At 37.1% G+C, this 21,715-nt stretch overlaps 1 protein-coding gene across 1 annotated transcript in view; it reads right to left on the bottom strand.

Annotated features, from left to right (window-relative positions):
- Positions 1–21,715, bottom strand: part of RYR2 (ryanodine receptor 2) — a 6,224,161-nt gene that overhangs the window by 182,808 nt on the left and 6,019,638 nt on the right. Inside the window, exon 102 of the mRNA XM_044059048.1 lies at positions 6,565–6,629. Within this exon, the coding sequence (XP_043914983.1) occupies positions 6,565–6,629 (65 nt within the window). The remainder of the gene's footprint in view (positions 1–6,564; positions 6,630–21,715) is intronic.

The raw sequence follows: 21,715 nt of genomic DNA on the forward strand, positions 1-21,715 counted from the left end.
ATAAATATTTTTAAAAGAAACATTCTACTAGAAAGAATCTTCTTCTTTTGGCTTTTCCCGGTTAAGGGTCGCCACAGCGGAAATCCGGTCCGCTAATGATTGACAGTAGATTTTTTACGGGTGCCGAGGTGCCAGCTCGACGCCCAACCTTCAACGAAGGCATGCTCATTCTACGCATGTCTTTTGAATGCCACTCGACCATGGGGAGGACATGCAGACTCCACACAGAAGGCGCTACCACCAAGAATTGAACAGGAGAACCTCTTGCTATAAGGCAACAATGCTACTGCTGCACCACCATGGCTTATCATAATAGAAAGTATAATAAATCTAATAAAAATGAGGAAAGTGGTCCTCAAATGGGACTTATCTGAGCAGTACACCTGAAGGACCAGCAATGAATCCTGTGAATAGTCAGAGAACTTTCTTCTTTGGATGAAAGTAAATGATTGAACACTCACTTCCTGTCACAGCTGAAGGCTTCCCTCTCCAGATATTCTCTGCCAATCAGCTGCCAAAGGAAGAGAGGGTGGGGGGGACTTTCAGATTTTGAAAGTTGTCCAGTACTGGGCTACATTGGCAGATTACCCAGAATGCCACAGAGGCAGCGGGAATGATGAATATCTGCTATTTTTCAACCTCAAGCTTCCAATGAAAATGGGACCATTGCCTGGTCAGATAACTCCAGCAATCAAACGCAGAAAAAATAAGCAAGCAAATGCATAAACAAACAGTACAGCTAATGCAGTTACATAACAGATCATATGTTAAGAGGAACAAAGAATGGACTGTTTTCTTAAACAAAAATGAGAATTAACTGACACTAGACCCAAGTATGCACAGACAAAATATAGGTTACAGAAACAGATAAGCAGTATACTCTCAGATGCACATGCAAAGTTAAAAAAAAAGAAAAATATTTTCTTTCAAATGTATATCGCTCCTACCCATATGGTCAAATTAAACAGAGGAGGGTGTGAAGGGGTATGCAGGGGAGAGACAAAAGGGTGGGTGGAGTAAAGTTGGAAAAAAGTTTTGCCTGCAAGAATACTGGTAATGTTTTTGGGGTCAGAGAAGGAGGTACCACTGGAGGTCTGATCATAACCCTCTATGTTATGTGTTGCGGATATAGATGGCAAACAATTCACCTCAAATGTGAAGCTGGACAGGTGAATCTTGACGTTTCTCTCAACAATCTATAGAAACTGAAGTATGATCCAAAAGAAGCCTTTCTTTATTTATTTTCTGATAACAAATAAAGATGTGTAAAAAGTCTAAAAAATTGTAGCTGTTTGTTAGTGTAGTGTGAATAAATATACTATTCTTTATCTACACAGCAAATTAAAGACTCAATTACAAAATAAAGTAGTAGCTACTCTGCATTAGAATAAACATCTCCTTATGTGTGCAAAGTATTAAAAGTTAGAATTTATTTATTTACACTTTTTTGACTGGGTTAGTCTCACTAGATGAATGTTCTCTTTTCAGGGAACACCCAACATGGTACTTATAATGACTAGGGGAAATTTAACTAGCGCAGTAAAATTACAGCTAATTTTTAATAAATAACAAAAGTCATCACAAGGTCCAACAACAACAAATAATAATAATGATATGTAAGACAGTAAGTAAAATGTCTGCTTCCTCTTTAAATGACTGCTACAAAATCATTTGCAAACATACCTCTCAATGTATAAGTGTAAGACATCTGTACAAAACCAAAAAGGGGACAAAGGACCAAAATCAGGGATAGAGAGTTTAAATATCACTCTTATAAATTTAAAAAGTTGTTAAAAAGATAAAATTTGCATTAGCACACATCCTCTGAAGGATATTAGGTCTGAATCAAAAATATATGTCATTATTTAGTAACTACAATCCTCAATGAGTTGCTACAAAAACACACATTTTATGAGTGACAGATTAAAGATATCTGGACATCCTACAAAAATCTTGTCAGTTGAGAGGTATGTTTGCAAAACACTTCTTAATCTAAAGAAATTGAGAAAATGCTTCACATAGAAGCCACCTGCAAAAATTGAAATGTGTTGTTCAGAAGGTAGGCAAACCCCATTAAAGTGTACAATATATGCACAATATTTGTTTAAGAGAAAGGTAGGTGGGTGGCTACAGTGACATCTCTTCAAAGATTATCACTATTAACAGTAAGTTATAGCATTTAGATAAACTGCCAAGCAGCACTACATGTCTTTTCCAGAAGATGGAAACATGACAAAACTATAATCCCTGTTAAAATGTTGGCACTCAAAATGCCAAGTGCCAACAAGCCTTTTTGCAGGGGGACAAGCCCCAAACTTACATATACCAACTCCGAGATCTCCATATGTTGAAGAAAAGGGAATATTCAGAGAAATGGCATCTCAGACTTAGTATATATAAGTCTGATCTTTCTGCCATTCAGTCCCCGTGTTTCGGGACTCGCTCTAGCAGGTCCTGACATTTCAAATGGCTACCCAAAAAGTATTCATGCCAGAAATTGCATGCAATATGCATTGCAAGACCTATTGGAATGAGGACTATAAAGTAAAATAACATATAAAATTAGCTTATTAGTCCCATCAGATGGAGTAACCCTTCCAAGCTAAATAATGAAGAAATAATATCACAATTACATTTTACAGTGGAAAAGTATACATTTAAAAGAAAATGGCATTGATAAGGAATGAGTATTAAGGATATATGAGGCTATTTCTAAAAATATCTTGTAGACGGTATGAAGGCAGTGTAAAAACCCATGTTTTTGCTAAAAATATGAAATCAGTCTTAGAGAATGTTTTTTCATGTCTCCCCATATAATACTGTCTGTGAACATAGTCCTTAGTTGGCTCATTTAGAATGTGGTATTCGTGAACAGTGGTACAATGGGTAGCCTTGCTGCACCACAGCAACATATTCTATGGTTTGGTCCTCAGCCTGTCTTTCATAGGAAGTTTTCATGTCCTCCTTGCACTTGTGTGAGTTCTCTCTGGATGCTCTGTTTTTCTCCCACATTCCAAAGACATGCAGCAGGTGGATTGGTGACTCTAAACTGTCCATAAGTATAAGTACATGCATGGGTGACATGGAAGAAACACCTGACAACCTACTACCATTTACCCCCTTTGTCTTGTAACTGCATGGATAGAGGTGACTGTCCATGGGGTTACCCTAGGAGTGCCTGAGACAGACAGAAAGAGAGAGAGAGTTGCTGTGAAAGCACTTGCATATAAGAGAAAACAACCACTTTAGGAATGATGTCTCAATGGGATGAAAACATCAGGTTCCAAAATGGAGGGGGTTTGTCATTAAAACAGATCTCTATTTAAAAAACACATACTCTGTTTGAAGCATAGTTTATATTAGTATACCCAAATCACCATATAACTAATACTTTTTTTTCTCTTACAACAGTATAAACTGTTAATATTTAGTAATACAGTTAATACCAAAATTTTGGGAAGGATAAAGTACTACAAATAATATATATAACAAATGTTTGAGGTTTAGAAATGTAAAAAATACTCTCCTAGAAGGCAACTACAATTACTAATAATTCCTATCAGGGGATTTTAGCATATTTAGCTGAAGAAGGCTGATGGACACATTTTGGCTTTATAGGCAGATATTTTTTAGCAGTCATGAAACTTCTCTGAAAGAGTAGTACTTCTGGGTGGTACATAGGTTCATAGGTTGGTACTAGGCTATCAGCCCTAGGGCCTATACAAGCCTAGCCATAACAATTCCCTGGCTATTTCTACCCACAGTATTTGGAAACTTCCTTTTATTAATGTAATATCTTATGGGATCAAAAGGAAAATTCTCATACAAAAGGATGCTTCTGAGTGAGTATCTAATGTTTGACCTTTGACATCCACTGGCAGATCTTCTAACCTCAAATGTCACAACTACTGGCAGATCTTCTGTCCTCAACAAGGTATATATTCAAATGACAATTCTTGTCACTGCTGCTCTAGACAATGCATCCACTGAGCGATAATACTTTGTAGTACGGCAAATAATTGTTTCATCAGCTTTTGTTAACAGAAGTAATACATCTTCCTTATCTTTAGAATTGGACAAGTTACTTAGATTAGTCTGAATTGGTAGAAGAACCACATGAAATGAGAGGAGTAATGTTGGGAAGCATAGAAATTCCTCTTCTATAGAGGGTGGAGACTAAGGTAAACTTACTCTTTTCTTCGCTGGTATCAAGACAGATCTATCTTGCTGAAGCCTGAACTCAAACATAGGTTCATAGGTTCTTACTAAGCTTACGGTCAATGAAAGACCAATGAGAAGCTAGGTTACAACACCCAATACTGATGGGAGACTAATAACATCTCCCATTAAGTAAATTATTTCATTTGTGTGGTGAAAATTTGTGATCACCCATCCAGTCATCTAGACTTGTTTTAATGGTTACTGGGGAAGTACATTGCTGATAGGGGCAAGGCTCTCTGGTTCATGATGCAGATGACCCCACTTTAACTTGTTAAGCTCAACGCATGCCATAGCTACAAACTATTCCACAACAATCCTACTCTTCTATCAAATCTTTTTTGAGCCAATCTATCTAATCCTCTTCTAACCCCAAACAAAACAAAAACTGTCCTTTTCATCCAAAAACAACATTCTGATCACAAAATACCTTTACTATATTATCTGAACAAAACACTAGATTTAAGGTTGTCACACATACTAAATTACACCCAAAATACTAACAAAAATGTATAAAACTTATAAAACTAGGTCTTTATTTACAAAGCATCTCTATACCTCACCTTGCAGTCTAGAATGAACACAACCCTCTCATATCTATTGCCAACTCTCTCATATTCATCTACCTTACTAACAAATTTCAACTCCTCCCTTTTAACTAAACTAAAACACTATTATAATAAAAGTACAACATTTGAAACCCACCTAACAATCATTAGCTAGCACTCAACTGGTTAAACTAGCTGAAAATTCTCATCTGTCAGAAATTCAGTCAACTTAAATTGGCACAGATTATACTTCATCCCTCAGGCAAATGTCCAGGACTGAAGGACACATACCTTGCCCAGGTCCGTAAACAAAACATTAAATACAGTGAACCAATGTATTCATCATATGTATCCAAATTTTAGAATAGTATCTCACAAGACTCAAGACAAATCATAACTCCAGAATACTTCAAAACAAACCTTGGGGCCCACCTTTTCGGGATTCCAAACAATGCTCCTGACGCTCTTCTCCTGTATAAATATTACTACAATCCCATTCATCTATACTCTATTGGTAGTTCCTTTTTGGTCATCTTGCATAATCTAAGCTTTCTTGGCTTTCAGCTGAAGACCTGACAGCTTACCATTGCTTCAGTAAAACTAAAATATAACTTTGTGGAATATAATGATTTCCAGGGTCTATCTCTTCTTCTTTTTTTTTTTTTATTTATTTTTTTTTAATGTGATCGCTACAACTACTGTTTTGCCTTGCATTGCATCGTATTGTATTGTACTGTATTGTATTATGCAATATTTTTTAACTGTGGTGCTTTTTTCCCCAGGCCTCAACTGAAAATGGGTCAGTCATGGCCCAGTTAGACTTCCCTGGTAAAGAAATGCTAATAAACAAATAAAAATAAAATGCACTGGCCAAACACATTACACAGCATGGTGTGACACATAGATTTTTATTTAGAGCTTTGGAAGTCATTATTCCTAGTAACCGTGAAGGAGACATCAGGAATTATACAGAGTGTAGAGAGGGCACCTGGATTATAAAATTAAGAGCAGATAAAGGCAGGGGGCTCAATGAAAGGGCATCTATTAAACCAATTTTAAGAAGACATAGGAATGTTAGATAAGTAATGTGTTCTGATGCAAGCAATGAATTTGTTTAAGATAAACTTTAATATTTTGTTATGTTTATGGTTTTTATTTATTAATTTGTGTATAAAGACAGTTATATATAACATATGGATATGCTTATATGCATGCATTTTAAAATTTCTGTAGGTTTTTCATAATAGCGTTATATGTGTGAAGGTGTCTGGTTTTAACACATAGATTTTATTTTGTCTTTAGTATCTCTTTAAATGTATTAATTAGTAGTGTGCTTTGATTGGATCACATGTTCATAGAAGCTGTATATATAGTTATTTTGTTTTTAAGGTGAATGTATTAATGATCTGATGATGCTTTTCAAGCAAAAGCGCTTATCTACGTCTGTACACCTGTGAATAAATTACGTTTTTATCAAGAACTTTATCTTGTCTCACTTCGTTTTCATCATTTCTTCTACTTTAAATAAATAACAAATCTTAACTAGAAGAAGACAAGCTTGAAAAATGATGCTTAGCTCAGCCTGCTTTCACAGCATCATCTGCCATTACCGTTTTTTGTTTCCTTTATATTCTGCGGCACAGTCACGCCCCCTCAGTTAATTATTACCATGTATCCAATACTGCAAAAACTAGGAAGCAATGTGAAGAATACTTTCACTACATTGAAATGTTATCCTTTGACATACACTCTACAGACGTTTTATAGTGTAATGTCCACATTTTCAGGTAGCACTTACCTCCATATCTTCTTTCACTTGTTCTTGCTGGTCTCGTAACTCTCCAAATGCATCAATGATTAAACCTATTAGAGTCCAGAAAAGATGGTTGGATATAAAGACACTAAAATGCTCATTCAAATATGCAACAATGTTTCCAATACAGAAAGCATCATATGCAAAATTATGTCTTAAATGTTTTTTATTATTTAAACAGAAATCATGCTAGGATATTTTTCAAGTACCAATTTTTATGCCCCTGCTACCTAACAACCATCTGTTTTTCCCTGTCCAACTTGCCTAATCATTTCCTCTGTAGCATATCAGCCATGTAGCACATTTATTCTTCCTGTCAAGCAAGAGGTGTCCACAATTTAGCCAGCTGTCAGGGTGTTTTAGCTATGCCCTAACTCCCAATAACGAGTGGACCTGGCCTACAATGCCACCCCACATACATGCATACTGCTGTGCATATCTGACTCAAGCTACAGTGCATGTTATTTGTCACAGCACCCTGGCCTTGTACTGGTAATACATCTAGCCTCTACTGAGTATCATTATATCAGCAGGCCTAGCTATCTCCTATCCCCCAAGGGTGGGTAAGCAAACATTACTACTCAGCTCCATTCCCCCACATCATCCTTCTAGTGTCCAACCACTAACTGTTCTCAGGTTCACTGGGTCATAGAACTTCCTCCCTCCATGCCACACAGCTAGGCATGTTAGGATATAGCTTGATTTAAACATGCGTATTCCTTGCAAGCATAATGAAATAAAGTAAACTATGACCTTCACCACCAAATTATACAAAATACACTAGCATACTTGCATTTGATTTGGATACATTTTTCAACACCATGAACCACTCTATCACCTCTTGTAGGCTATTAGCATCCTTACATTTCAGATCATTTTTTTAATCAGGTTTAAAAACAAACCTCAAAGAAACATACATTTCTCATGAACGGTAAATGTTAAAAATGCATAAACACTTAAATGCTGTTTAAAAAATTATAAGCACATGTTCTGTAAAACATGTTCTTTACAAAGGCAAAAGTCAGCATATTCCAATTCTTTACAGAAATGCAGTAATTTATTGGTATGCAAAAAACTCTAAATGTAATTTTTTTTTCTTTAAATTTTCACAAACAGTGTTTTATATCTTGGAAATTGTACAACCTAGGCACATAGCATTAGCTGCTCTTTTTTTTCTCAGCCAGTCTTAAGCCTTCATGTGATGAAATGCAGTTCCTTTCTGGGTGATACCTTTTCAAATATTTACAGAAATATGATATATGATGTTTGTATCCATAATAAACAATTGAAACAATGGTGAATATTTCTCAAATTACACAATTTACAGTGAAAGTGTCAGAGACAATTTTCTTCATCATTATTTAAACCTTCAGCCAAAGCCATTTAATAGTTTGTACGTCACTTAAATAAGGCAATATTAATGAAAATGTTGGAATAATGTATATCTTCATCATTTTTCAGGGTAGTGCATTGTATTTTTCTGTCTCGCACTTTGACACTTCACACTATGCCTGTCAATAACAAGCGCCTTATAACAACCTACCACCTAGCACTGTTTTAGCCACAGTGGATACCTCCTCAGTTTATTCAAACACCGCACACCAGGATGGCATTGCTGCCCATCTCAAGTATTTACAAGAGAAAACAGATCATTACATTACTACTCCAGATATAGTGGGGCAACTTATAGAATTTATTCTGACACATAACTTAAATGTCATTACAAAAAATGATGTTCAGACTATTGGCACTGCAATGAGCATCAGAATGGCTGCACAATACACGGACCTGTTCACAGCAAACATGCAAGAGGAATTTCTACAGCACTGTACTCACAGACCACTGACTTTTTTCCATTTTATTGACTTACTCATAATTTGGATGCATATCTTCAACTCCGTCAAGGAATTCCAACAAGTACTCAACATAATCCACCCATCAATTAAACTCTCCTTAGAGTATTTGACTTCAGGTGTAACCTTCCTTGATACTAAAGTTACTAGTACACAATGGGATATTACAAACATGTGTACAGGAAGTTAACTGGCAAACACATGTATCTACAAAGGTGAAGTAATCAGCCCAGCTACACAAATAAGTCAATGATTGACAGTAAGGCATTTCAATATCACAACATTTGTTTTAGTGAGGCTGAAATAGACACAGAGTTGCTTCATCTGAAAGAAGCCACGCTTGCTCAAGGTGACTATGCCAGTTGACAAAGCAGTACCACATAACAGCTGCTCCTGTATAAAGAGAATCCCCCTGTTACAGAATTCCATTAGTGAAAACATATTGTCCAGAACTTAAAAACTCTACAAAATTACAAGGGACTTCTAATCAATATTCACTGAGGATGACAAGCTGAGACACATTTTTGAAGCACTCCCACTACTGTCATTTAAACAACCAGCAAACCTAACATATTTTTCTTGTGAGAAACACAGAACAGAACATAGTCGAAAATTGTACAAAACCATGCAACCAGCCATGATGCAAGAAATGTCATGTGACTTGTACTGCTTCCAACATAAATTCATAGAACAGAAGTTTACAGAGTACAGCATGCATTTACATGGAGTTCTAAAAATTTGGTTTAGCTAATCAAGTGCAGGAAATGTCCATAGACAAGTTATATAGGACAGACAAGCCAGATGCTCAGAACAAGTATGAATGGCCATAGACACACAGCAACAAGCAAAAAGACCTGGCAAAGTAACAATATAATATTTTTCCAGCCTGATCATTTCTTATCACATGTCTATTATGGATCTTGAAGGACACTCCCGTATACTTTTGGAAAGAAGGACAATGGCGATTATGCTCAGTTAGATAGCTTGTAGTTTCTACTTGGATCTTGCCTTTATGAGGCACTATAGCAGTTAAGAACTTTTCCCTAGGAGCAAACAGCAGTGGACACAAATAAGAAATACTAAAGGGCAAGAAAGATTTCTTATTTTGCTAATGTATGATTTTATGATGAATTTTACTTGAATCCAAATGATGCAAAATTTCTAAGGCTTGTGTTTTATTTACTATATAAGATAACATTCTAATCAGAACACTAGTAATCGTAAACCTAATTGTAAGTAAGGCCTTAATTTTTAGACAATTTTAACAGTATCAAAAGCCACTTTCAAAATGTTATCCGTGTAGTTCCAGGCAGAACACTCATAACTGAAATATTGCTAAATACCACGATCAAAATTACTTGTAAACGACTGTAAATAGTAACAAGTTCTGGAGACGTTCGTACTAATAAAAACTAGTTTATTCGAACACGTTAGCGCTTTCACCTCCTGGCTTCTTCAGACGTACAAAAAAACACTACAAATCCATGAATTAAATAGTTGTCCTTTGAATCCCATTGGATCAGCCAGATAATACATTTAAAGGTGTATTAACACTTAGCAAGAAATGTCACAATTTATCAGTGGCCAAAACTGATCATATATATAATCATATATATAATCTAGACACTTATACATAAAAACATAATTTTAAAAACCACAAAGCTATCTAACACTCTATATATAAAAATATAAAAATAAAAATATATAAATATATATATATGTGTGTGTAAATCTGTTGCATATGATTCATTTAAACGCATATGATTCATTTAAACGCACACTTTATAAATACATGTTTAAAATTTCTGATATTCAATATTTCAAATATAAAACAATGACTGTGTGCGTATATCCATCATTTCCTCGTAAGCATCTAGTACAAAGATAAAATAAATTAATTACAATATATTAGATGCTAAATTAAAACACACAATCCTAGCTGTCTCTCTAAAAAATCACTAACAGCTCTTGAATTTCTTAGGTTTCCTACACCTCTTCTTTCTAAGTATAGGTCTAATATTCACCCTTTCATTCAGGCCAGGTGATTTATCAGATTTACATCTGATTATCCATTTCATTTCACATTCTAATGTATCATTAATCAGGTCCCCTCCTCTAGGGTTCTCATAAATTACTTGCATAACAAAAAACATGAATGTGTGTGATGAATCAGTGTTTTTAACGTGTTTGGCTAATGCATTAGTTTCTGTCCCCATTCTAATGTGATACAGATGTTCCCTAATTCGTTCTCGCAATGCTCTATTAGTTTTACCTATATAATATGCCCTGCATGCTGAACATCTCGCTAAATATATCACATTCTTGCTTGTGCAGTTAGTATCTGTATTAAACTTGTATACATAATTACTAATGGGGTGTGTAAATGTGGTGTCTGTATCAATGGCATGGCATTGATTACACTTACCACAGGGACGTGTGTTATACCCACTAACTGGATTCCTCAACTCTTTTCTCATCAAGCTTTTATAACACAACATGTTCCTTAAATTAGGTTTGTTTTTATAAACCACTTTAGGTTCAAGTCCCACCAACTCAATAATGCGTTCATCTAATTTCAAAACATCCCAATGTCTAACTAATGAGTCTCTGATATGTACAGAATCTCTGGTATAGAAAAGTGGGGCCCTTACAACTACTGCTCCTGTCTCGCTACCTGGACTCTCAGTGTGATAATTGGTTTATTGACGAGATTAATAAATCAACTGGTTTCTTAGAGTTTACAGTTAGTTACTCGTCAGAGTGTCTTTCATTTTTGGATGTTAACATCATGAGACTACCTTCTGGATTGGTGAATACGTCCATACGTGAATACGTCCATCCATAGGAAGTCATGTTACAGGAATACTCTATTACACAGGCAGAGTATGCACCCCAAGTATGTTTTTGATAACATTTTGAAGAGCCAATTAATGAGAGCGTCTAGATTGAATCCAAGTGTTGAAGGGTATAATGATGAGGTAGCCCGGCTTAGGAATATGTTTCATGATAGAGGTTACAGTGATGGTGTATTTACACATGCATTTAACCACGTTCATCCACTTAGAGGTACTGTGGCCAAACCCTACTTCTCTGAACAACATCACACTGAGACTCCAGGGAGCGAGACAGGAGCAGTAGTTGTAAGGGCCCCACTTTTCTATACCAGAGATTCTGTACATATCAGAGACTCATTAGTTAGACATTGGGATGTTTTGAAATTAGATGAACGCATTATTGAGTTAGTGGGACTTGAACCTAAAGTGGTTTATAAAAACAAACCTAATTTAAGGAACATGTTGTGTTATAAAAGCTTGATGAGAAAAGAGTTGAGGAATCCAGTTAGTGGGTATAACACACGTCCCTGTGGTAAGTGTAATCAATGCCATGCCATTGATACAGACACCACATTTACACACCCCATTAGTAATTATGTATACAAGTTTAATACAGATACTAACTGCACAAGCAAGAATGTGATATATTTAGCGAGATGTTCAGCATGCAGGGCATATTATATAGGTAAAACTAATAGAGCATTGCGAGAACGAATTAGGGAACATCTGTATCACATTAGAATGGGGACAGAAACTAATGCATTAGCCAAACACATTAAAAACACTGGTTCATCACACACATTTATGTTTTTTGTTATGCAAGTAATTTATGAGAACCCTAGAGGAGGGGACCTGATTAATGATACATTAGAATGTGAAATGAAATGGATAATCAGATGTAAATCTGATAAATCACCTGGCCTGAATGAAAGGGTGAACATTAGACCTATACTTAGGAAGAAGAGGTGTAGGAAACCTAAGAAATTCAAGAGCTGTTAGTGATTTTTTAGAGAGACAGCTAGGATTGTGTGTTTTAATTTAGCATCTAATATATTGTAATTAATTTATTTTATCTTTGTACTAGATGCTTACAAGGAAATGATGGATATACGCACACAGTCATTGTTTTATATTTGAAATATTGAATATCAGAAATTTTAAACATGTATTTATAATGTGTGCGTTTAAATGAATCATATGCGTTTAAATGAATCATATGCAACAGACTAACACACACATATATATATATTTATATATTTTTACATATAGAGTGTTAGATAGCTTTGTGGTTTTTAAAATTATGTTTTTATGTATAAGTGTCTAGATTATATATATGATCAGTTTTGGCTACTGATAAATTGTGACATTTCTTGCTAAGTGTTAATACACCTTTAAATGTATTATCTGGCTGATCCAATGGGATTCAAAGGACAACTATTTAATTTATGGATTTGTAGTGTTTTTTTGTACGTCTGAAGAAGCCAGGAGGTGAAAGCGCTAACGTGTTCAAATAAACTAGTTTTTATTAGTACGAACGTCTCCAGAACTTGTTACTATTTGCAGTCGTTTACAAGTAATTTTGATCGTGGTATTTAGCAATATTTCAGTTATGAGTGTTCTGCCTGGAACTACACGGATAACATTTTGAAAGTGGCTTTTGACATTATTTTCTTTTATTCCGTGGGTTCCGTGCTCCGTTGGCTTGGTGAACTAATTTGTGTGCTTTACGTAATTTTAACAGTATAACAAAATGTTATTCAGTACTGTTATTCCTCATAGGTATCTGTCAAAACCTTATACTGGTATATGAACACAATTTTTTCTTTTATTTTTTCCCTTTCATTCTTTCTTTTAGCGAATCCACAGCCTATACAGTGCACTAACTACTCAGAGCATCTATGGTATATCACTCCCTTGATAGTCCCTGCTTTAACACATCACTTTACTGTGACCTGGAGATCATTGCAAATTCACATTTTCTGTTAACTAAAACATCTGCCTCACAAAGAATAGGTGTTTACATAGACCAACAAATTTTAGATTATGTCTTCTTTTCCTTCACTGGATAAACTAATCTCTCTACTAATCTCTTTTATTGTGATTTGTTTTCCCATTAAATGCCAGAGCAGCCTCTTGAGCCATTATCTTTTTTGCTAAATGAGCACAAACAATAAAGTTAACATGCAGGGAGAACCTTTGGTTTTTACAGCAGGCCATAGCCTGGTCTTGTAAAGTTTCCATCACACACACACACACACACACACACACACACACACACACACACACACACACACACACACACACACACACACACACACACACGCACAAGCACACACACACACACACACACACACACACACACACACACACACACACACACACACACACACACACACACACACACACACACACAAGCACACACTCAGTTTCTGTCTGAAGTGCAGTTGACAACTGGCATTTTTCAAGTATCTTTTTTATCCAATAAGAAATAAATAATGTACTTCCCTCTCAAGGCACTGCATCTAATACCAGTAACTAAATAATTCCCAGTGATGGGCTCCTGTTAGCCCAAAAGCTTGAGTAATTGTAAAACCTATTTTGTCCAGTAAAAGCTATTGTATCACTTTGGCGTTCCAGTGTCCTTGTATTTTCTGTAAAGAACTCTGTTATAGAAGAGCAATAGGCATGCATTTAATGGAACTCTGATGTATTTTATTTTATAAAATAATCTGTATTTCACTGTATACAGATAACATAAATACTAAAAATAAACACATGCATTCCAATCTGAAAACTTGAAGAAACACACACAGTTGAAACGGGAAGAGAGACAGATGCCCCTTATCATAATGAACTATGCAAACATTAAAACTTGATATATACATAAAATTATCCATCATGAAATGGTGCATGTTAACCTTTTATACCACGTATACTGAAACCAGTGTTAATCAGTTAATACTGAATTTTTATTGGAGCTCTCTTCTGAGTTGTAAATAGTGTTAGCAGAAGCATAGCTAGGGCAGGCTGAAAGGAACGCATTTCCAGGCCCAAGATATCTATGGGCAAGGATCTACTACTTCTCTGTACTAAACTCAGAATGTGTTGATAAGCACAAATGTTGCAGATGAGTCCAAGGTATCACCATCATACATCTAACAAACTTTCCTTTTTCAGCATTGGGCAACTTGTATGCCTAGGTTGTTATCTACAGACAGCCCAAATGCTGGACACTTTTCTCATAAACGCATTTGCTTTTTGAAAATACTAAATAAATAAATAAATAAATTAAATTAAATTAAATTAAACAAAATAAAGTAAATCTAACTTTGGCTATTAAATTACAGGGAGCAAAGTCATCCAAACAACTTAAGCAACTAATAAATTCTGGTCCGCCCAGAACAAGGGACTATTACATGATCTGGAAAACACAACTCTTCATGAATTAACAAGCTACTGAAAAATAAAAACAATATGCTAGCAATTTGTTATACAACACAGTCTAGCCAAGAAAATTAGTAAAGAACTACAAGTATACTCATAAAAACAAACTTTAACCATATGCCCTGTATGTACGTGACTCCGTCCCTAACCTTCGTCAACTGAAAACACCTTAAATTTTCTATTACCCAAATCTCATTCAAATTTATTGGCAAGTAAAGATTAATAAAACAATAACCAATTAGGCACTCGTTATGTTCCACCCAACCACAGTAGCAAGCTTTTTAAGGCAAAACTCAACACCTATCGGTCCAGAAATTCCTGTTGGTCCAGTAGTAGTTACACTAGCACAGTACACCACAGATCTTAGGCTCAATTCACAAATGTCAACAGTATAATCTTACTTGTAAGATGCTAACAGTGCCTAAGCAGAAACTTTCTGTGTGTGTGTGTGTGTGTGTGTGTGTGTGTGTGTGTGTGTGTGTGTGTGTGTGTGTGTGTGTGTGTGTGTGTCTGTGTGTGTTGTGTTTTCCATTTGACATTAATCACCAGGCTGATGCTCTAAGCTACAAACAGAACCTGAGTGCTGACTCAAATATGGCCATACAGAGGAAACAAATCCTTACAAATCTGTTATTCATTATCACCCCACTCAGTTATGTTTGGAAGGCAAATCAGATTGAGCAAATGTAAATCAAACCTGTGCTCTACATGATGTGTGGTCATTTACATTCTTATAAATACAAAAACCTTTAACAATCAAACAGCGGAGAATCTAACAAGTTGTCAGCTTTTTATGAGTAGAGTTGAGTTTTAGAGAAATTATTAGCTTACCTGCCATAGTGACCCCACAAACACAAACAGTAAATATTTTTTCTGCTTGATATGTGCACCCATTCCTCAAACCCAGAAACCTCACATTATTAAAGCCATAACCAATGTGGCAGTTTATGACCACAGTCCATTGGCAGCATATTAATTTCATTCATATCCTACAAATGCACAACGTTCAACATCTTTCTTTCAGTTTCAACCAGCCTAAACAACCACACCTATCTAATAAACCCATACCTCTCAAATCCACCAATTGTGGTGGTGCATTCTAATTTATTGGCTTGATTTTTTTCAGCTAAACAATCTTCCAATTCATGCTATCACAACACGATGTTGAGCCAGCTAAAGCCTTGATGTTTTTTTTTTTTTCATCAAGTTGTGCTGGGCAATGCAACCAAAGCTCTCAAGTCAGCTGAACCTGGCAAGTAATTTGGAGTGACAGCTTGTAAGCCAAACTAGTAAGCAGTTACTTTGTGAAGTACTCTTTTTCTGCCCAAAATTAATTAGATGAAGAAATGAGTGAGTACTGCTAAGACTGGCAGAGGTAAAATGAGAGGAATGATTTTTTCAGGTAGTTCCCATAACAAATACAGAGGAAAAGCAAAGCGACTGGATTGGAAGAAGGTGTAAATGTGTAAGTGTCAGTCTCTCTGTTTTTTGTTTAAACAATACTGGGACCAGTTGGGATAATGGTTAAGGTCTTCACCTCCCATGCACAAGGTACAAGGTTCGATCCTGACCTCCGACCAAAGTCTGTTTGGAGTTTGTATGCTCTCCCTGTGTCTCTGTGGGATTCCTCCCACGTCCGAAAAACATGCTGAATGTTTCCATCTCAAACTCACCAGTGAATGGAGCTGTGGGCAGCAGCACAGACTCTACATGGTGTCCCATAGGGGGAGGAGTTGTACAGACCAACTACTTTGGACATCTACAGTGGTGTGCAGCATCCTCAAGATAGGAGAACATAGGTCACAGACTGTGTGCCGTGGAATGGCTAGCTGCTCGATGATGTAAAATATGGCTCTAGGTGATTTCATCATGTTAACTAATATCATTAAAATGGGCATGGGTAGTTACTGATGATAAGTGGGTTGAGGACCCGGCCTACTCTGACCTACGCCTGGAAACTATGCTATCGGTGGGAGGGGTGTATGTGCCCTTATTGGCCAATGTGGGTCAATAAGCTACTATAACAGAAACCTGAGAATTGCTACACTTAATGTCGGTTCACAAGATGCAGTTAGGAAGTGGATGACATGATATGGAGGAGGCTGGACATCCTATGTATCCAAGAGACAAGATTGAAGGGCAGTACAGTGAAGCCACTTAGCTTGGGATCCAGAGTCTACTACTCAGGAGGAGGACAGGTGTGGGAATTGTGGTGAAAGACAGCTGCCAGAAGGCAGTGAGGGATATCATCAGAGATAGTGACAGACTCATGGCAATCAAACTCCAGTATAGACAGACAGCATTCTTAATCTCAACCTATGCCCTGCAGCAGGGTTCTGATAGTGAGGAAAAGAGTGCACTCAGCAGTTCCAAGACCTACTAGATAAAGGAGGACAATGCAAATTGGTGTTGGTGGCCTGAATGCACATATTGGGACAGTCTGAACAGGGCAACAGGAATAAAGAAGGAGGAGGCCATTCTATACTTCTGTCTGGCAAATGGCTTGATAGTAGCTAACACATGGTTCAGAAGGCTGGCTAACATGCAACTCAGATAGCCTTCCTCCTAGTAATTGATTCTAATCAATGATTGCAACTCCTAGTAATTGATTCTAATCAATGATTGCAAAGTCATCCCCACTGATAGTTGAACAGCATAAACCACTACTAGTTGCCATAATCATCGCAAGTATTGGTGAAAAAAGGCTCTAAAGTCAACAGAGATCAGGCTGAAGACTGGAGAGAAAACACAACAGTTCAAGGAATTACTCAGGGCTCTAGCTCCCCAAGAAAAGGAAGAAATAGGTCAACTTGAAGATGAATGGCAGTGTCTCAAAACAGCATGTGTGAGGATTTCAGAACGGATACATGGCTCAGCTAGATATGATACATAAGGAAAGTTGGTGGTGAAAGTCATCAAAAGAAGGAAGAGTGTATGAAAAAGTAGGAGATAGAAAAGACCAACCAGGCAAGGAAGAAATACTGGTTGGCTAACAAAGAAACTAAGAAAAGAGTTGCAATAGCAAAGAATAGGGCATTGGAGGCACTCTGCCAACTTCTGGAAAGTAACTAAGTAGGTGGCACAAAAAGTAGAAAACCTAACAGAAGCCACACTGCCCCAGAAATAGCCGACAATTATTGAAAAAGAGGGGCCCACCCTAGAAGAAGTAAGGTTAGCACTAAGGAAAATGAAGTCACAGCAGATATGATAAAGATGCTGAGTAAAATAGGGGAGGTATGGCTCCTGAGAGTACTCATAACAGTGTGGAGAGAAAGGTGTATTCCAGATGAATGGAGAATAAGCATATTCTTGCCAGTGTGCAAGAACAAAGAGGTCATCCACAACTGTAGGCCTATACAGAAGCATCAAACTCCTATCACACTGCATGAAAGTTCTGGAGAAGGTGACTGATAGATGGATATGCAGAGTAGTAGAAAGTAAGATAGGAAATGAGCAATTTAGATTCAGGTCAGGATGCAGTACAACTGTCCAATGTTTCTAGTGAGACAGATAATTGAGAAGAAGCTACAGATTAGGAAATAGTCCAACTGGGCATTCCTAGACATAGAGAAAGCATATGACAAGGTCCCAAGAAAGCTGATTTGACCAGTACTGCATTGGTTCAAAGTTCCAGAAACTTTGGTAGAATTAGTGCAGGCTATATACAAGGACCCAGTGGCTCAAGTACGAACAGTGTTCAGCCTCACAGAGAGGTTCCAGTTGGAGTGGGTGTACACCAGGTGTGGTTCTGAGCCCAAGCTGTTTATACTGGTGATGGACTACATTAGCAAACAGGTTGGAGGGGACAGCTCAACAAAGCTGCTATATGCAGATGATGTGGCATTCCAGGCAGACTCTAAGCAAGAACTTCAGCAAAGGATAGAGGAATGGAATGAAAAACTGAAGGCACATGGAATGAAACTAAGTACAGATAAGACAGTGGTAATGGCAGCAAACTGGGAGATCAGAAGAAGCTGGGAATTGAGACAGAAGCAAATATAGTGGAACAGGTAAATAGCTTCAAGTATCTTGGAAAGGTGGCTAAGGAGAAAGGAAGTCTGAATGAAGAGGTCAAAGCTAGAATCAGAGGGGCTGCAGCCAATTGGCATACAGTCTCTGGTGTAGCCTGTGACAAAAGAATGTCAAAGAAACTGAAAAGTAAGGTGTACAAGACAGTGGTGTGATCACTACTACTGTAAGGTACAGAAACATGGGCAGTAAAGGCAGAGCAGCTGAGGAAGCTAGAGATGATGGAAATGAAGTGCCTGACAAGGGTAGTAGGATGCACACTGTGGGACAGAAAAAGAAATGAGGACATAAGAGTAGAAGCCAAAGTAGTTCCAACTACTGAAAATATCTAAGAGAATTGATTATGGTGATTTGGACCAAAAAGTAACGTGTACAAGACAGTGGTGCGATCACTACTACTGTAAGGTACAGAAACCTGGGCAGTAAAGGCAGAACAGATGAGGAAGCTAGAGGTGACTGAAATTAAATGCCTGAGAAGGGTGGTAGGATGCACACTGCGGGACAGATGAAGAAATGAAGAGGTAAGAGCAGAAGCCAAAGTAGCTCCAATTGCAGAAAAGATCAAAGAGAACAGATTACAGTGGTTTGGACATGTGCAGAAAAGCAGAAGACAATCTGGTGAAGAAGATTTGGAACAGGCAGGAAGAAGGTAAGAGGAAATGAGGACATCCAGCAAAGAGGTGGATGGATTGTGTGAAAGATCTGCGACAGTCAGAAATGAGTGTCGATGAAGGCAGGATTGTGGTATTGAATTGAGAGAGATGGTGACAGTTAACATGATACCCTGACCCCATGTAGAAAATGGGAAAAAGGGGGCTGATAATGATGATGATGATAAATACTGGTAAAATCTCATTTTAAAAATGCTGAGTGAGGAAAACTGATTTTTGTTTCCCATGATGAAACTGCCAGTGACTGAATGTCAGTGGAAAGAACAGCTGACATGTTGGAATATGGTCCACTTTTCATTCTTCTTTCACCAGTTATTAGTCCTTGTACAGTGCAGTCAACTGCCAAATTTGATCCTTTACATTTATTATTTAACATAAAATTTAACAGTCTGAAAATCTGGCAGCTTCTTTGTGTGGAAGAGTGTTGTATTGGCAATGCCACTTTGACTTCTGTTTTGCTATTTCTATTACTACTGAACTAAGAAGAGACTTACGTCATTCTAACTTTAAGCTCACCTGGGAGATAGATGTTGAGTGTGATGAGAGGATGGAATGGAGAAGATGCACCAGCTTGATGTTACAGAATGTCTGGTCTGTGAGCAGAGAGTTGGCTCTTGGTCTGCCTCAGCTGATTGGAACTCTATTGTTTCACTGAAATTTTCGAATATTATTTAAATGAGCTTGTGACTGCACTGCTTTTAAATACGTTTTTATACTTTTATTCTTGTTTCATTTAGTTTATTTTTCTTGATTAATTTATGCTAGTGATGTGCTTGTCTTTTATTATTTATTATAAAGGGCTTAGCTGACAAACGCTTCTATAAACATGAAGTTGAAGTTAAAGAGGTTATTAAATGATACTCTTCCATAAGTAGCATTACAGGCAGCAGGCAGTGCCACAGTGTAGCTTATGAAGATGAATTGCACTTTAAGACAACATAGTGCTTGAAGTGTGTTGTTCACAGATGATCTCAGAAGTCTACATGGTTGAGCTTGGATCATCAAAATGTTACTGGAGTTCATACTACATTTGCTGTTATTGGCAGAATAGTTCAAAAATGCAATCCTAATATCCACTACAGACAGTCCTCTTTACTCTTTCTTCCTACTTGGTTTCAGAACCAGTCTAACTTTTATGTTACTCTGTTAATTCAAATCAGGCACTGCTGCCACTTCCTCGATTAACTCAATTCCAGGTAACCCAGCTAATTGCAATCAGTAGAGCTTGTGATACATTTTTTAAATGCAAACACATTTTCAGTGAAGACACTTTTGATTAGTTTATTGGCATCATGTACCAATCATATCAGATTAGCTTCATGAAGACTTTCTACAGTGGATGACCACTGGGCTTTCTTCTTCTGATAACCCTAACTCGACGGCATTTAGAGGTTTAACTTAGTCCCAGGCTTGGGTCACATATGCTGCCCTAGTCCATGTATGTCATGATGTAATGTACTGAGTTGGGAACTGCACAGTGACTATATCCTACAAGGTGTCAGAAAAAGGTAAATCTTCAGAAGGAAATTCTGAAACCATACTGTCTTCAGAATCATATTTTTTAGATTGAGAAGAGAGTACAACCATCCCCACTAATGCCTTCAATTCTGACTATAAATCCAAGTTGAAAAGAGAGGGAACTCTTTTTTCTTTTCTTGCCTGAAGAACAAGAAGACAAGGAAAAAGTACTAACTAGTTCCTTAACAAATCCAGAAACAGAAGGCTGGAAGGTGTTCTCATTGTGTTCACTTTTCCTGGAAAGTTCTCTGAAAAACGATGGACTCTTAGAAGCACACTATTCCTGATAGGTTCCTTATCCTAGCTTGATGATGAACTTTTACCTACTCCTTCCTCTGAGACTGACAAGACTGTCTCTCCCTTACCCACCAAGGAGACCAGGAATAAAGATGGAAGGTCTAGGAAACAACACATGGCCACAGCAGAATCACTCACCAGTGGCTGAGGCAAAAAAGAAGCAAGCCTGACACCCAAAGACTCCCTGACAATTTTCTTCTTCCTGCTGTCAGGGGAAGGTAAAACCATGGAGACCAGTGGTTGCTCCTTTCATAAATAAAGAATGAGGCCTTCAAATCGGATAGTGGATCCTAGATGAATTTGTAAAAGTAAGGTAAAGAACAGGTGGTAGCAAGATAAGTAAAACAATGTCTGTCCTCCACAAGCACAGTTTTGTGCTCTAAATGCACAAATACTCAATACTTGATGAAAAAGTAAATCACAAAGTACAAATTTTCATGTAAAATGTTCACATTAGCATTTACATATAAACTCTCTGTGATGCCCCATC

The sequence above is a fragment of the Protopterus annectens genome, chromosome 1.part2 (genome assembly GCF_019279795.1).
Source record: "Protopterus annectens isolate FY-2018-M chromosome 1.part2, PAN1.0, whole genome shotgun sequence".
NCBI classification, from domain to species: domain Eukaryota; kingdom Metazoa; phylum Chordata; order Ceratodontiformes; family Protopteridae; genus Protopterus; species Protopterus annectens.